Source organism: Schistocerca piceifrons, chromosome 7 (genome assembly GCF_021461385.2).
Source record: "Schistocerca piceifrons isolate TAMUIC-IGC-003096 chromosome 7, iqSchPice1.1, whole genome shotgun sequence".
NCBI classification, from domain to species: Eukaryota; Metazoa; Arthropoda; class Insecta; order Orthoptera; family Acrididae; genus Schistocerca; species Schistocerca piceifrons.
In genome coordinates, this window is record NC_060144.1 from 483,967,660 (window position 1) to 483,984,662 (window position 17,003).

Below are 17,003 nucleotides of genomic sequence, written 5' to 3' on the forward strand. Positions count from 1 at the left end.
AATATGCACCAAATGGAAAATCATAGCTACCCCTAGTTTTCATTACAAAAGTTTTCGAATTTCGCACCAACAATTTGCCAACTTTCGAATTCTCTTAGCTGCAATAGAATGGGACACTGTTCTGATCACGGATGACAGTTGCAAACTGTTGAGAGCATGCACAGGTGCCGTTCGTGGTCATATACAATATCGCAACCTGCAAGCTTACCCAGTACCTGTATTTATGTTCAAGCACGCATCTCTTGTGGTGTTTCCATTCTTTCGTGTAACCCCTTTACTTTTTCTATTCAAGGCAATTTCTCAGAGCTTTCAAAGCTTCGAGTGAAAAGTTTATTAGTTATTATATACGAGACCTGTTAAAAAAAATCCGGAAATTTGTCCACAAAATTTTTCTACTGTTACCTTTTACTTATTGTGCATAGTCTCCTTCGAAATACTCCCCTCCACGATTGATACACTGCTCACAACGCCGTTTCCACTTCCAGAAGCAGTCTTGGTACGCCTCTTGCTGGATCGTGCGAAGCGCCATCTGCGAATTTTCTTTTATGTCGTCTATCGTTGCAAATCTTCCTCAACTCAACGGAAATTTCAACTTTGGAAATAAAAAAAAGTCCACAGGGCCCAGGTAGCACAATGATTGCCTTTTTTCTGCAACAGTCACCCAACAACGGATGAATGTGCGGGTGCGTTAGTGTGACGAAAGAATTACGAATTGTCTCGCTACATTTCAGGCCATCTCCTTCTCACATTTTCTCTTAGGCGTTGCAGCACGTCCCGATAGTAACAACGATTACCAGTTTGTCCGTGTGGCCCTTATTCATGATGAAGTACTCCTTCGACTCCAAAGAAAACTATCAGCATGGTTCTGACATTTGACCGGACCTGATGAGCTTTTTTTTTGGGTCTTGGAGAACCTTTCCCGACTCATTGTGAAGCTTGAACGTTGGTCTCAACATCATAACCGTAGACCAACATCTCATCACTAGTTATGATTCTCTTACGGAAAATCTCATTCGCGCGATCCAAAAGCTCTTAGGAGGGGTTGGTCGTCAAACGGGCCGCCTTGGAGCAGGAGAGGCACCACAGGACATTTTATTTTCTACTGTCTATACTTTTACAAATAAATTCATAAAACTTTGTCAGCATGACCAGGAAGGATTCAAGATTCACACTCATAGCAATGGAAGTTCAAAAACATAACAAAATAAATTTTTTACTTGTGAAATTTCATCATTTTTTCGATTACTTTTGGCTGCATTTGTTGCTATAGGTACATTTTTCTTCGCAAGTAAGATAGAGTCTTTGATGAATTTTGCACAGCATACAAACCATACTTACAGGTGTATGAAACTCCAGAATTTTCCAAATCTATCAAAAACTGTGGTAAAAATTGAGATAATTAACTACAAAATTTGATTTTTTTCTAAACATAAAGTTTAAAACGTAACAGCTCATTCATTTTTTCATAAATTAAATAGATTCTAGAGTTTCAGACACCTGTAAGTATGATTTATATGCTGTGCAAAATTCATCGAACAGTCTCTCTTACATATGAAGAAAAGTCTACCTATAGCAACAAATGCAGCCAATAGTAAGTGAAAAGATGATGAAATTTCACATGTAAAAAATTTATTTTGTTATGTTTTTGAACTTCCGCTGTTACGAGTGTGAATTCTGAATCCTTTCTGGTCATGCTGACAAAGTTTTATGAATTTACTTGTAAAAGTGTAGACAGTGGAAATTAAAATGTCCTGTGGTGCCTCTCCTGCTCCAAGTCGGTCCGTTTGACGTCCTACCCCCTTTAACAGAGTGCGAGGCAAAGGTCTCTCTGGTCTTGACTCACGAGCGTGAGATGAACAAGGCAGCAACACGATACATTCCAAGATGCTGTGTCAGGATTTCATGACATCATCCAACTGAAATGCAACATTCTTCTGCAATGTCTCGGAAAGTCAGTCTTCGATTGGCAAGCATAATTTCGTTCACCTCTCTGACATGAGAGTCGTCAGTAGACGTCGAACGGCGTCCTGAACGAGCACCATTTTTAAACGGTGTGAACCATTTGGAACACCGAATATGGCTTAAGTACTCATCACCGTAGGCTTCCTGCATCGTTTGGAATGTCTCTGTAAAGGTTTCCTTGAGTTTCTCGCAACATTAAATGCAGACGCGTTATTCCTCTAACGTTGCCATCTCGAAATTCACAAGCTGTGCGACACAACGTTCTACTCAATATAGTAGTAAACAATAACTAAAAGGCATACAAAAATGAAACTTCCAGTAGTTATACATTAAACACAAAGGTGTGCAGGAATGCCAACAGCATTTCACTCCAACAAATTATTGGCGCGAAATTACGAATGTTCTGGAATTATTTGAACAGACCCCGTGCACCAAGTGGATAACAATTAGGAGCGAAATCTGACACGGTGTAGCCTTAAGAGGACAGAAGGAAAACGTTCCTTAAACATGGGTCCGCAAACAAGCTGTTTACGAAGCAACTGCGAAAGTATGGTTTCAAGCCACCGCTGTCTTGAGTGAGGAAGTATAGTTTTAGTCAGCACAAATGCATTTGAAATGTAAACTTTTCAAGTAAGTTGCTATTTTAGTGGTCTCAAATTTCACCCATGGCCAATCTTATCTTCCGTATTATTGAGGAATGTGGCAAGTACTGAATGGAACGCCAATATTTTGAACATGGCTGCACTTCAGGAACGGCTACAAAGTAGCAAGCGAATAAGATAGGCAATCAGTTACAATAAATGGTACTTTTCACTTAACCTTAACCATGGTTTCAACGAATTTAATTCCGTCTTCTTCAGAAGGACAAAGAACAAACTTCACGTTAGGTAATAATAAGTAAAGCGATCTAACATCTCCACATGACATGTGTCGGCTACGATCTATAAAAGTTAAGGCCCCTAAAATCAAGGGCTTGTCACATCAGTAAAATCTATCACATAAAATGCTAGATCTTGTTAAGAGCTACATGCCGACTAGTGCATGTAGTAGCTCTGGCATTTTATGTGATTGGTTTTACTTACGTGGCAAGCTCTTGATCTTAGGGCCCTTAACTTTTACAAATGGATATATTGCCAAAATATACAATGTACGTGTTAATTTTCAATAATGCCTCCTTCTCGTATGTTTGCCACAATGAACATGTTACATAGAAGTCCGCTGTTACTCATTGTTAGTGAAAAATAATCGTTTCGGACAGAGCGTCTCGAAAAACCCCAGTTCACTCTTTATGTTAAACAGGATATTGATTCACAGTCAGGGTTCAAAAATGGTTCAAATGGCTCTGAGCACTATGGGACTTAACACCTGAGGTCATCAGTCCCCTAGAACTTAGAACTACTTAAACCTAACTAACCTAAGGACATCACACACATCCATGCCCGAGGCAGGATTCGAACCTGCGACCGTAGCAGTCACGCGGTTCCGGACTGAAGCGCCCTAACCTCACGGCCACCGCGGCCGGCACAGTCAGGGTTACAATACTTTTTTTTTTTTGCTATTACCGGCTTTGTTGGTTTAACAAACTCCCTTCAAAACAGAGTATTTCTTCTATGATTGTAGCAGTACTACGGCTATTCGATGTGCATGTCAAACTCACAGCATCCCATCTGAAGAGTGATCACTATATACGTAAATTTTTTCCATCGTGTACAAACTCTAGGGATCGAACGATAAGAGGACACGGATCAAAAAAGTACTGATGAACTTATGTCCGGAAAGGCATGGTTTCCATGCTAGGGACCTTTTACTCAATCATACTTTGTTACAGAGACCGCGGTCTAATACGCGCTGTACAGTTCAACCACAGGGTCAGTATGCATGGTTTCCTCCTAGAGGGTGGTGCTGTTCCTCATACGTCATGCCCTCTCCAGCCTGACTCACCTTGTAGTGGATGTGATACAGCGTTGTACACAATAGGTCCGTATTCGAATCCAGAGCTTGCCGATATGATGTTTACTTACGGAAAGGCAAATGGCAACGGATGGTGGGCAGCAAGATTGTATCAGGAGAACTATCCCCGCTGATAACAATCACAGCATTCAGTGTTTGCAACAGTATTTTGCTGTTTGCCTGAGACAGTCGTTTCAGGAAGCAGGAAATCATGAAGGACGTACCCGCAATGTTCGGATACCAGACCTGGAGGAAAATGTGATTCACGGTGGAAGACGGCCGCCGTGTCAGTACCAGGCAATGGGCCGTCAGTACAGGGTAAGCCAGACGACCGTGTGGAACATTTTCCATGACAAATGTTACTGCCGTTATCACTTAACAGCGTGTGCAGGGCTTACTAGCGACAGACTTTCCACATTGGGAGCAGTTTTGTCACTGGTTTCTTCACCAGGCAATCACGATTCGGGGATTTGTATCATCCATCGCATTCACAGATGAAACCACTTTTACGTGGAGTGTTGTCTTCAACTTTAATAACAGTCATCTGTGGGACAGTATATAAAACCCCCATGGTATGGTGACAGCGAATCATCAGCATCGATGCAGTCTGAATGTGTGGGTCGGGGACCAGTATTCCTTCCATGATGCCTAACAGGCCGGAACTATCGGCGTTACTTACGGCCGACTTTGCCTCCCCTGCTGGAAGAAGTGCCATTGATGATTCGAACGGTTTGTGGCTGCTACATGATGATGCTGCAGCCCACTTCACCGTTAATGTCCGGACGCCTCTCAGTCGTGTCTTCCCCGGTCATTGATTGGCCGAGAGGGTCCAGTTGCATGGCCTGCTCGTTCACTGGATCTCAATCCGTGCGATTTCTGGTTATGGAGCCATCTCAAAAGTATCGTGTATGCAGAGCTCGTTCCAGACGTGGAGGCACTGGAGCAGCGTATTCACGCTGCCATTTACACTGCTTGGATGCAGCGCGACCGATGTGAACTGTGAGACATGCTACGGCGCCTACACGCATGCATTGAGACACCTGAAAAGCATTTTCAGCACATTCTGTAACTGTGACTCTATGGTACTGTGCGTATTAGACCGCAGTCTCTGTAAGAAAGTATGACTGAATAAATGGTTTCTAGCATAAGTTCAGTAGACGTTTTTTTTCTTTTTTCCTTTTTTTTTTTTTTTGTTCCGCATCTTCTCATTGTTCAGTCCCTAGAGTTCGTACACGGTGGAAAAAAATCACCCTGTATAATGGAAACCAGTAATCACCAAAAGCTGTATTGTTACCCTGCCGCGCGGAGTGGCCGCGCGGTTTGAGGTGTCATGCCACGGACTGCGTTGCCACTCCCGCCGGACATTCGAGTCCTCCCTCGGGCAGGGGTGTGTGTGTTATTCTTAGCATAAGTTAGTTTAAGTAGTGTGTAAGTCTAGGGACAGATGACCTCAGCAGTTTCGTCCCTTAGGATTTCACACACATTTGAACATTTTATTGTGATCCTGATTGTAATAAATAATCTGCTAAAAGAAAAAAAAATTCTAATTCTCTCTTTGAACTATAGATTCAGTGATACTCTTTATCGAACTAGGAATAATGTCAAGCGAGATTAAAAGACAGTCATACATCGAATGGGTTAAGGGGGGAAACATTTACTCTGTGAATACGCAGCTAAAAACAGATGTGTAACTGGAGCTATAGCCTACATGTTATAAAAACAGTCTTTCCATGATTACAAAAATTTATTTCTAACGAAGTATGCTAGATACAGCTATGTGGTTTATTGCAAACGGTAACTTAACTCGTAAAGTCTTCTATGGATATATTCCCATATGTCTATGTGGGTTTTTTGCAAATGCTAGTTTAACTTATTCTTTATTTACGGCTACACTTCTACATGTGCTCTGACAGCATTTGATTTCTGAATATCAACCATGGGTGATGTTTCAGCACGACGGTGCACGGCCAAAATAGGGTTATTTGTTCGCCAGTTCTAGAATAAAATATTGCCAGAAAGATGGATGGATCGGAGGAGATAGTCCAACACCGTGACCGTCACGTTCACTAGACACAATTTCTCTAGGTTTTTTGTGGAATTACGTTAAGGATAAAGTGATCATTTCATCAGTTCCTGATTGTACAAACGCTTTACGGCACGATTACGAAATGCTGTAGAGGTTGTGACAGAAAAGCTGTTTTCAAAGTGTGGCTTTTATGCCCCGCCTCGACCTGTATTTTACTTGATTGCCTCACACACCGTAGAAAGGCTACGCTCCTATACGCCAGCAAGCAGGATCGGTAGCAATCCAGATCCCATAAAGCGGCAGATGGTCACGAAACATGAGTACGGAAGCGATAGTAAGAGCCGTGTCGTATTGGAACAGACAGAGAATACCGTGATTCAGAATGTGTGGCTCGGCGGGAAACTTTGTTTATTAGTATTAAGTATTTATATGTTTATTCACGACTACAACTGGACTTTCGGTATTATCCACACTGACAGCTTCCTAACCATGATTTCAGTAACTTCAAAATCAAGCTCATCTTTTAATCAAGATTTTGTGTAACATTGTCAGTCATTGGAAGATTAAACTGGCCAATCAGAAACGCGCCCTGTGCAGGCAGAGCCAAAACGCTGAAGCTAGCTCACGGAGCACTTTATAGCCACCTTTCAAGCTTCGCACAGACAGTCGTTTGACTACCATTCAGGCTAACAATAAGTACACACTGCGAGTGAATTTTTATATTGCTTAATTTAAGTAATGACATTAGCCACGTTCGGGAAACGTTTACTGGACAATCTCGGTCTAGTTTCTGTAGAGGTACCACGTATGTGCTGTGGGCTCAACACGGTTTGGCGTAAAAGTGATTTAGAGAGTTAAAAGCGCCTCGGAAAATGTTTATGCGCGAATTCACGAGTGAGCAACTTCAAACTGTCGATAAATTCGTGTGGAGATAATTTTATGAACTGGAAATCGTGTTTCATATGTGATGATTAGAATTCGCGAACTTGCATTCACGTATTACGATTAAACTGTCTCTAAAGACTGACTTTTCCTTGATTTTTCTATTAAAAACCAAGGTGGCAACTCATTATTTCGCGAACATCATTAGAGTGGCGTAGAGATTTTCCCGCATGCCATTCCAATATTCACGGTTGATTGCATGCTCGTGTGGAGCTACGACCAGTGGAGAAGAAGACCAATAGGGACGTCCAGACAACTTTACAAGATACGAGGTAAGCACATCCGCAGATGGCGAGTTAGAGAAGTTGCCGATGTCCTGGATCTTCTCGTTACGACTTGGTCAACGTAGCCCTCCACATGCAATAATAATTATAATTAACGAGGAAGTTTGAGTCGTTAGTATGCCCGACTTAATAATAATGTGTCACGGTAGTCACACTTCTAATCCCATTATAATTAATTCATTGTTAGGTAGGGGTAGAAAGTGCAAAATAAAAGTTGTGGGGAGAAATTGAGTATCGCCAAGAGAATCCGCGGGCAACAAACGAAACACATGTTGAAGTGTATGAAAAAAAATCTTTATCAGTTAAGCTACTATTCGCAAGAAACCGTATTTCCGTATCTAGCATAGTTGCTTAGAAATAAATTTTTGTAATGTGGGAAGATTTTATAGTCACCCTCTACATTTAAATACATCTGCGAAATTATGTATCGTCTTGCAGTATTCCTCCGTTTTTTTTTCTTTTTGTTTCTTTTTTTAGAGAGAAGAAAGTAAGGTGTTCAGCTTGGGATGAACATTCGAGAGCACGATGACACATTGCATACGTGCGCGAGCACCTACGGGGCTGACCTAATTCGAGAAGATGCAGGAGCGAGTTCGAGGCGAACACATGTCGTAATACACAGTGGTTCCTGAGAAGTGGGATATTCTTGTCTGGAGGGCTTTTGCAACGGGACGCCAGTACTAATAAGAGGCTTGGCATCGGGCGTTGGCGGGTGCCTTTCTCCTACATGTCACACGGGCGCCGCGCCGACCCCGCGTCACTCCCGAGGAATGGGTTCTGCATTTCCGGTTCTCATCTACACTCTAAAGTTGTGAAGCCACTGGAGCAGGTAATAAGGACCTCTTCAACAACGTTTACTCATACTGTCGATTAAGAGGCGCCCGGAGAGACATTGTGATTTGCTGTTTGGAAAACAAGCTTTAGCTTCGAGCGACAGTGATTCACGAAGCACCCTTCACCACACTCAGTAAGATGGTTTTTGGCGTGCAGATGCAGATTTACATGTAAACAGAATAACAGCATGTTCCTCAGATACGACTAAACTGAAATTTCAAAGGAAATAACAGAAAATATACACTACTGGCCATTAAAATTGCTACACCAATAATAAATGCAGATGATAAACGGGTATTCATTGGACAAATATATTATACTAGAACTGACATGTGATTGCATTTTCACGCGATTTGGGTGCATAGATCCTGAGAAATCAGTACCCAGAACAACCACCTCTCGCCGTAATAACGGCCTTGATACGCCTGGGCATTGAGTCAAACGGAGCTTGGGTGGCGTGTACAGGTACAGCTCCCCATCTAGTTTCAACACGATACCACAATTCAGCAAGAGTAGTGACTGGCGTATTGTGAAGAGCCAGTTGCTCGGCCACCATTGACCAGACGATTCCGATTGGCGAGAGATCTGGAGAATGTGCTGACCAGGGCAGCAGTCGAACATTTTCTGTATCCAGGAAGGCCCGTACAGGACCTGCAACATGCAGTCGTGCATTATCCTCCTGAAATGTAGGGTTTCACAGGGATCGAATGAAGGGTTGAGCAACGGGTCGTAACACATCTGAAATGTAACGTCCACTGTTCAAAGTGCCATTAATGCGAACAAGAGGTGACCGAGACGTGTAACCAGTGGCACCCCATACTATCACGTCGGGTGATACGCCAGTACGGCGACGACAAATATACGCTTCCAATGTGCGTTCACAGCGATGTCGCCAAACACGGATGCGACCCTCATGACGCTGTAAACAGAACCTGGATTCATTCGAAAAAATGACGTTTTGCCATTCGTGCACCCAGGTTCGTCGTTGGGTACACCATCGCAGGCGCTCATGTCTGTGATGCAGCGTCAAGGGTAACCGCAACCATGGTCTCCGGACTGATAGTCCATGCTGCTGCAAACGTCGTCGAACTGTTCGTGCAGATGGTTGTTGTCTTGTAAACGTCCCCATCTGCTGACTCAGGGATCGAGATGTGGCTGCACGATCTGTTACACCAATGTGGATAAGATGCCTGTCATCTCGACTGCTAGTGATACGAGGCCGTTGGGATTCAGCACGGCGTTCCGTATTACCCTCCTGAACCCACCGATTCCGTATTCTGCTAACAGTCATTGGATCTCGACCAACGCGAGCAGCAATGTCGCGATACGATAAATCGCAATCGCGATAGACTACAATCCGACCTTTATCAAAGTCGGAAACGTGAAGGTATGCATTTCTCCTCCTTACACGAGGCATCACAACAACGTTTCACCAAGCAACGCCGGTCAACTGCTCTTTGTGTATGAGAAATCGGTTGGAAACTTTCCTCATGCCAGCACGTTGTAGGTGTCGCCACCGGCGCCAACCTTGTGTGAGTGCTCCGAAAAGCTAAACATTTGCATATCACAGCATCTTCTTCCTGTCGGTTAAATTTCGCGTCTTTAGCACGTCATCTTCGTGGTGTAGCAATTTTGGTGGCCAGTAGCGTATTATTTACGCTAGCTACAAGACCTAGGAAGCAGTAGATACCGGCGCCCAGGTTGATGCAGAAAATATTTTTCTTACGCTACCTACAAGACCCATATAGCGGTAGATACCGTGGCCCAGTTTGATGCAATGTTATTAGGTAGGTACATGAGTTCGTAGCGTTTTCTCACAAGTTAAATAAACACAACAGAGAATTTAGTCATCAATAATATATTCTCCTTCAATACTTACAACAATTTCCCAACGCTGGGATAACTTTCTGGTTCAGCGAGTGTAGAAATCACCTGGTTTTGAGGCGATGAGCTCTTCGAGTCATGTTCGGAACGCATTTTATCCGGAAAGGAAGTTCACTGAAGGTTGCTCGATAGAGAGCGCAAAGGTAAAACTCTGAGGGGGCAAGATCAGGCGAATAAGGTTGGTGCGGAATGACTTCCCAACCCAGCTCCTGTAGTGTTTTCTGTCACACTAGCGGAATACGAGCAGGGGTTATAGTGAATAGCATCGCTTCAGGCAATCTTCCTGGTGGTTGTTCTTGGATTGCGTCTGTCAGACGTCTCGTATGTTGACAATAAAAGTCAGCAGTCATGGTTAAATCTCAGGGATGCAATTTTTAGCACACCACACCGTTGTTGTTCCACCAGATGCGGAACATTATCTTCCGTAAGGGCACTCAGGTCTTTGTATGGCGAGTTGCTCCTGTGTTTGGGCTCAGCCTTTCCTTTCTTTTCCTTATGTTATCATGAAGACGCCATTTCTCATTACCAGTAACGATACAGGATAGGAATGGTCGGTGTTGTTCACGAGGCAATTAATGACCAGCAACATATGCCTAGCCGCTGATTTTGGTTTAGAGCATGCCGTACTCATACACCTGACTTTTTCAGCCTTGCCTATTGCATACAAATGCGCACGATGGTGGAATGATCACAGTTCATCAAATGGTCCACTTCTAGAATGCAGTGACGTGGATCATTGTGAACTAATGCGTTTAAACGATCTTCATCTAACCTCGAATGTCTTCCTGAACGTGGAGAGTCACTAACGTCTGAAAGATCCACCCTAAAACGAGAAAACCGTTTTCTTGCCGTGCTGTGTCCAATGGCATTATCCTCATACACGGTGCAAATGTTTCTGGCTGTCTCTGCTGGTGTCACCCCTCTACTGAACTCAAACTGAAGAATACGTCGGAAATGTTCCGATTTCTTCACTTGGCACTCCATTTTCTAGCGTCCACAGCTCCACCAACACTCTCCAAATGACAAAATGACAATATACAAACTGAAACAGCAACGTTATATTTGTTTATGTTGAGGGTTAACTGCCAGTCCCTGCAAGAAGCATCGAACCTCTGCTACAATTTTTTAGCGTCGCAACTTTTCAACATATAATAGCATCATCCGCGAAGAGCCTTATGGAACTTCCAACGTTATCCTATATATTGAAAAGTAATGACCCTCTAACACTCCCTTGGGGTACACGCGAAGTTAATTTTTCGTCTGAAGACATCTCTCCGTGAAGAATGACGTTCTGTAGTGTGTTTTCCAGTAACTATTCAATCCAATCGCACAGCTGGTCTTTTCTTTATGCTCGTATTTTGCTTGTAAGTCGGTAGTGCAAATCTGTATCGGAAGTCAAGTATTAGAATGGTGCATAAGTTCTTAGCAATAAAGAATCACAATCGATAAATAAACCCACAGCAACCGGAATAGCAACAAGCAAAACAGACCTACTTCACCCTCTTAGAGGTCGATTATTTGTCCATTTATTGTTATAGGTTCTAAAATAGCCAATGTTCTTCGTCAGGCTTCAGGCCACCTCCACACCAAATTTCAACGAAAGTGGTGCTCCGGATTTGTCGTAAAAACCTAAAAGGGTTACTTTCGCATTTAATAGTATTAGTTTAGAAGTACGGCTTAAACACATTCAGGTCTGCATAAACACTGCATACATTACGTTGAATCGTACTGTGCACAACAAAAATAAGAAAAACATTTTCAAAAATGTGATTTAGTTTTTCCAAAAAGTAAATATTTTTCCCTGATTCGCGTTATATTCCTCAAATCCATAAATATCTTGTGCTACTACACACTTTCTAAAATAGCCCATCTTCTTCCTCAGTCTTTAAGTTACCTCCGTACCAAATTTAATCAGAATCGGTTTAGTGGTTTAGGCGTGAAATGTAGCAGACAAAGGCATTCTCGTTTTTATGATATTAGTATGGATTGTGCTTTATAAATCCGTCTTTTGCAATTGCATATTTTACTTGTGTGCGCTAAACATGTTGCATCTATTCATGGTAGTCATCCTCAGTGGTCTATAAAATAAGGGAAGTTGTTTAGTTATACCTATTTTGATAGGAAATGTGCAGTAACGTGCAACAGCAGAAGATGGAAATTTTTCTTATATATTTCATAAAGCATAAAGAGAAGTAGCAACTGAAAAAAAATAATTTCAAATGTTAAAAATATTGTATAAGCAGTTTGGCCAAAGGCGTTGCCGCAGTGGCAACACCGGTTCCCGTAAGATCACCGAAGTTAAGTGCTATCGGGCTTGGCTACCACCTTGATGGGTGACAGTCCGGTCTGCCGAGTGCTGTTGGCAAGCTTGGTGAACTCAGTCTTTGTGAAGCCAATTGAGGTCCTACTTGACTGAGAAGCAACGGCTCCTGTCACGAAAACTGACAACGGCCGGGAGAGCCTTGTGCTGACCACATGCTCCTCCGCATCTGCATCCAGTGACACCTATCGGCTGAGGATGTCACGGCGTTCGATCAGTACTGTTGGGCCTACTGAGGCCTCTTCGGACGGAGTTTAGTAATAGGTGTAGTTTATTTGAAATAAAGTTGGTGCCCTTCATATTGCACCTTCCCTAATGTGTGTCTTCTTTTACCTCTACTTGGCAGGAAAATCTTCTAAACGTACAATCATATTTACACTTTCTACAGATATTATCACTAAATGTCGCTTTCTGCATTACTGTAGTAGTCAGCCTTTCGATATGTGTGTGGTTCGCTACCTCTTTAGGCATGACAACTGATGCGCGTTTTACACGTTACCGTTTATGGAAACTATGTTCAAGGAACTGCCAAATGCAACTTTAAAGATAAATGCAGCATTTAAAATGCATTCGACAGCTGACGATAATTGTGGACAAAATTACGCCTAGAGAAAATAGACAATGTTAGAGACCTGTCTCGGGATAAACAAATTTAAGAAAAAATAGGTTGTTGTTGTACCTAGAACATCAAACGTTAGTCTCGCTCGTAATTTGTATCTTACAAGTAGTAAGTACTTGGCCAAGGGCGCATCCAAAAGAAGAAGAACCTTCTGCTGAACAAGCACGTCAGCTTCCACGCTAAGAAGAGATTTGTAAAGACTTTTATATGGATTGGCATGTGGATGGGAAACATGGACGTTAGCAAAGCAGGAGAAAGGTCACAACTTGGACACTTAAGGCCTTAAGTAACAATGGCAAATATATACACCACTTGAACTACCATGCATAAATTCGTGATTCAGTGATATAACTCATAGGGGACTTAGATTACATAATAAATTAAGGAGATTCATTCATTACCATTACCAAAGAGTACATACTGACATTATGTCATTTTCATACTAAAAAATAACTTTTGTCACTTAAGGGGTTAAATAGAAATGACATTCTTTTCGAAGGAAATATCCTAGGCAATAAAATGGGGAGTCGATCGAGAACATCCTATTTTTAAAAAAATGTGATCAATGAGACCAGATCTACTTCATTCATGGAGATGATGAGAACTGCTGAAGAGAGGAAATTACGGCGGCAGAGGCAAGAAGAAACGTGTTTAAAGCAGAAAGAGCAGAATGTTTGGTCAAGTCAGTACTGAGCTGTTAACATAAAATCAAATAAGCGTAAAGCAGGAATAGGCGTATCAGGCCCAGGAGGGGAACAGTGAAACACACCGTACACTATCGTCGTATGTTACGCATGGGTTACGTGCACGTTGTGCATTTCTACGCCTACCTTTGACGATTATGCAGAAATATTCTAGACGGCAATGGTGTATGGAACGACGTCACTAAAAAAAAGGAATGGCATCAGATAGTGTTTTCAGACGAAACCAGGTTCTGTTTGTTCGAAAATGATTACCACACTTTGGTTCGCCGCAGACAGGGGGATGGGCATTACAGTGACTACATTCGCACAAGACATTCAGCGCCAATTCAAGGCCTAGTGGTGTGGGATGCTACTGGGTACAACCAAAAATCACAGTTGGTGCGTGTCCAGGGCACTGTGACCTAAGTGAAGACATCCTGAGACCCGCAGCCATACCCTTTCTGCACACCTCCCCAGACGATGTTTTTTCAGCAAGACAATGCACGACCACAATTGCTTCTTGGTGTCACAGGATGTCAGCCTTTTGCCCTGGTTCGCCAGATCATGAGACTTGTCGCCAATCGAAAATATGTGGGATATGGTGAAACGACGGGTGACCCAACGCCGACCACCACAGATGAACTTTGGAACCAGGTGCATGCAGCAGGGATGGCTATACCACAGGACGCCATTGGCGCCTCATACGCGTTGATGCCATCACGCATGGAACAAGTTATCAGTGCCAATGGCGGACCCTGTGCCTACCAGGCAACAGGACACTTGCTGAACCACGGTGACTGAAGTGCTAATCATTTCTGCAGAACATACTATTGTACATGTTTTGTGAATATGAACGTCATATCTCTAGTGGTTCAAGCTGTTTTGTTTTTTTCTGAACGTAAATGTGTAAAATAATTATTTCGTTAAACGAGTAGAAAAATTATTTAAAAACAGACATTATCCTTACGATGCATGTGAATGTCTGATTTCTCACCGCTTGGAGTGCTGGCGTCGGTCTAGGTGTCAAGAGGTAACAAATTTCGCAGCAGAGAATGTTACGACTGTAATGTGTTAGACTGTGGTATCATTCATTATAGTGACGTCTTTGCGAGTTTATAAAGAAAGCGCCGGATTCCCTATCTCTGTCAATCAAATTCTTTGCCAGACGAGTTTCAACCGCTTCTTCTACCTCTGAATTCTAAATTTTAACACCGCGTAGAGTTATTCGTGTTGATAAAGTGTTCTGCCATAGCCGATTTAATGGGCTATAAAAGCCAAGTGTATCTATGGGGCTTCATGCATCTTTCAGGGCTTGTACGAGTCATCTACCCGCTGTATGAAAGGCCACATTCCCGTGGGATCTTGTAAACCTAGGCCTTGCGGAGAATAAAGTCAACTTTGACGGAACCAAAAAGTGTTGCTGTCTTTAGTGGAGGATTGAAAATGACTAACTCTGTGTCTGTTGAGAGAGTGATCTACTTCTAACGATAGGTTCCCCACTTATGGCAAGAAAACCATGGATTTAGATCTCTCTATCCCTTCTTCCTTGTTCTTTATGCCCACCTTATCCTTTATTCGTAACGACTTGTATATCTGTTATGGGAAACACACATTTGCTTCGAAAATTCTCTTTGAGTATAGAAGCTCATCCTGTGAACTGTTCACGTCAGCTGTTTTATGTACTCTGTGAATCAAGGTTTTGAAGACACTCATCATCCGGATAGGATGGTGTCAGTTATTTGCATGTCAATATAAGACTCTATGAGACGGCTTCGTCCGCAGCTCGTGGTCGTGCGGTAGCGTTCTCGCTTCCCGCGCCCGGGTTCCCGTGTTCGATTCCCGGCAGGGCCAGGGATTTTCTCTGCCTCGTGATGACTGGGTGTTGTGTGATGTCCTTAGGTTAGTTAGGTTTAAGTAGTTCTAAGTTCTAGGGGACTGATGAACATAGATGTTAAGTCTCATAGTGCTCAGAGCCATTTGAACCATTTTGAGACGGCTTCGGATACACAGCGTGTACTAAGGTGGCATTATCTTTGCAACGAACCGAAACATCCAAAAAATGGAAGGCATCCTTCTTTTCAATTTCCATTGTAAACTGAATTTTTTCGTGAATGGAATTTAAATGATATAAAAAATTTTGTATTTTTCGTATTTTTTTGTAAACTACAATTTCTGTAAAATATTGTGGCCACACTATAAACTCATCGTCAATAAATTTCCAAAATACTATGCGTTTCAAACAAATTACAGTGCCTTTTCTTCAAAGTCCTCCATAAACAAACTGACCACTGAAGGCAAAAAGGAACTAACTGCCGTGACAACATCACTCTGTTCAAAATACTCCTCATCAGCACTGTTCAAGAAATTGTTCGGCCGCTTTCCATGGAATCAGCAGATGAAATGAGACATGAAACTTGCCCTTGTGTTATGAGAGTTCGCCCGCGAAAGAGTAATATGTCTATGGCAGAGAGGGCTGCAATACATAACTTCATCAGGGCGCTCAGACGGTGGTTCTTCCAGCTGTTAAAGGTAATGGTACTGTTTTAAGGTCTCGTGACAACTATCTTGACAATATATTTTATTAAGATATAACTGTGAAAACATGAAGACGCACATGTAGCATATACAAGGAGATTCAGCTCCCCCTACCTATTTATTTTAGGTAACCTGCAACGCCTTGAAAAACCACACGCGAAATTTTCATATGTCTCACTTGTTCTGCGCAAAGTAATCGTCCCACAGAAATGTAGACAGAACCTTTTTGTAGGTAATTTTATGTAGTTAAATTCTGTACTGAGATACGTTTTCGACTAAGACCATAGTTTTAGAATAATTCAAGAAAAATAGATAATAGTGACCTTCCAACTCGTTTTTGTTGAATAAGTCGAAAACTGTGTCCTCTAGCGAAAACGTATTTGCAGCACAAAATTTAACTACATTAAGCATCCTACAAAAAGGTCATGTTCAGTCTTATAGTTTGTACGTAGCGAGCGAGAGACTATGAAAATCTCACGAGCACTTTTTGAAGGAAGCAAATGAGCCGATACGTAGGACCAGCTGAATCACCCTCTATTTCTAATTTATCTTTCAGACACGTCTGAAGAATCTTGCATATTGCGTTCTGTGGTCAGCCAAGGACTTTTGCAAGTCATGTCACTCACCTCCTATGGGATCCTCCTCGTCCACTTTGATCATTGTGGTTGTGCGTTCTTCTGTTTCCTGGAACAAAATCGTTAATTTTTAATATTTTCTTATAATTTACATAGGAAAAAAATTGAAAATAAGAAACCGTGGATTAGGTTAACACCTCAGAGATAATACAAAGAAATCATTATGAGAGATATTTCTCTATTAAATTTACTGGTTAGCTACAGAAATTCGCCAAATACCATGTTTTCTGGGTTTTAGGAAAGTGTCCTTAAACAAAGTGTAGCCGTCAGATTTAACGCTGTATTATAAGTTTTCGCGAAACTGCGTGAATCTGGGTCATAGACTTTCG

General features: G+C 42.2%; 1 protein-coding gene across 1 annotated transcript in view; it reads right to left on the reverse strand.

The window, feature by feature from the left end:
* Positions 1–17,003, reverse strand: part of LOC124804748 (myosin light chain kinase, smooth muscle) — a 359,831-nt gene that overhangs the window by 185,048 nt on the left and 157,780 nt on the right. Inside the window, exon 2 of the mRNA XM_047265050.1 lies at positions 16,666–16,723. Within this exon, the coding sequence (XP_047121006.1) occupies positions 16,666–16,699 (34 nt within the window). The 5' untranslated portion in view covers positions 16,700–16,723. The remainder of the gene's footprint in view (positions 1–16,665; positions 16,724–17,003) is intronic.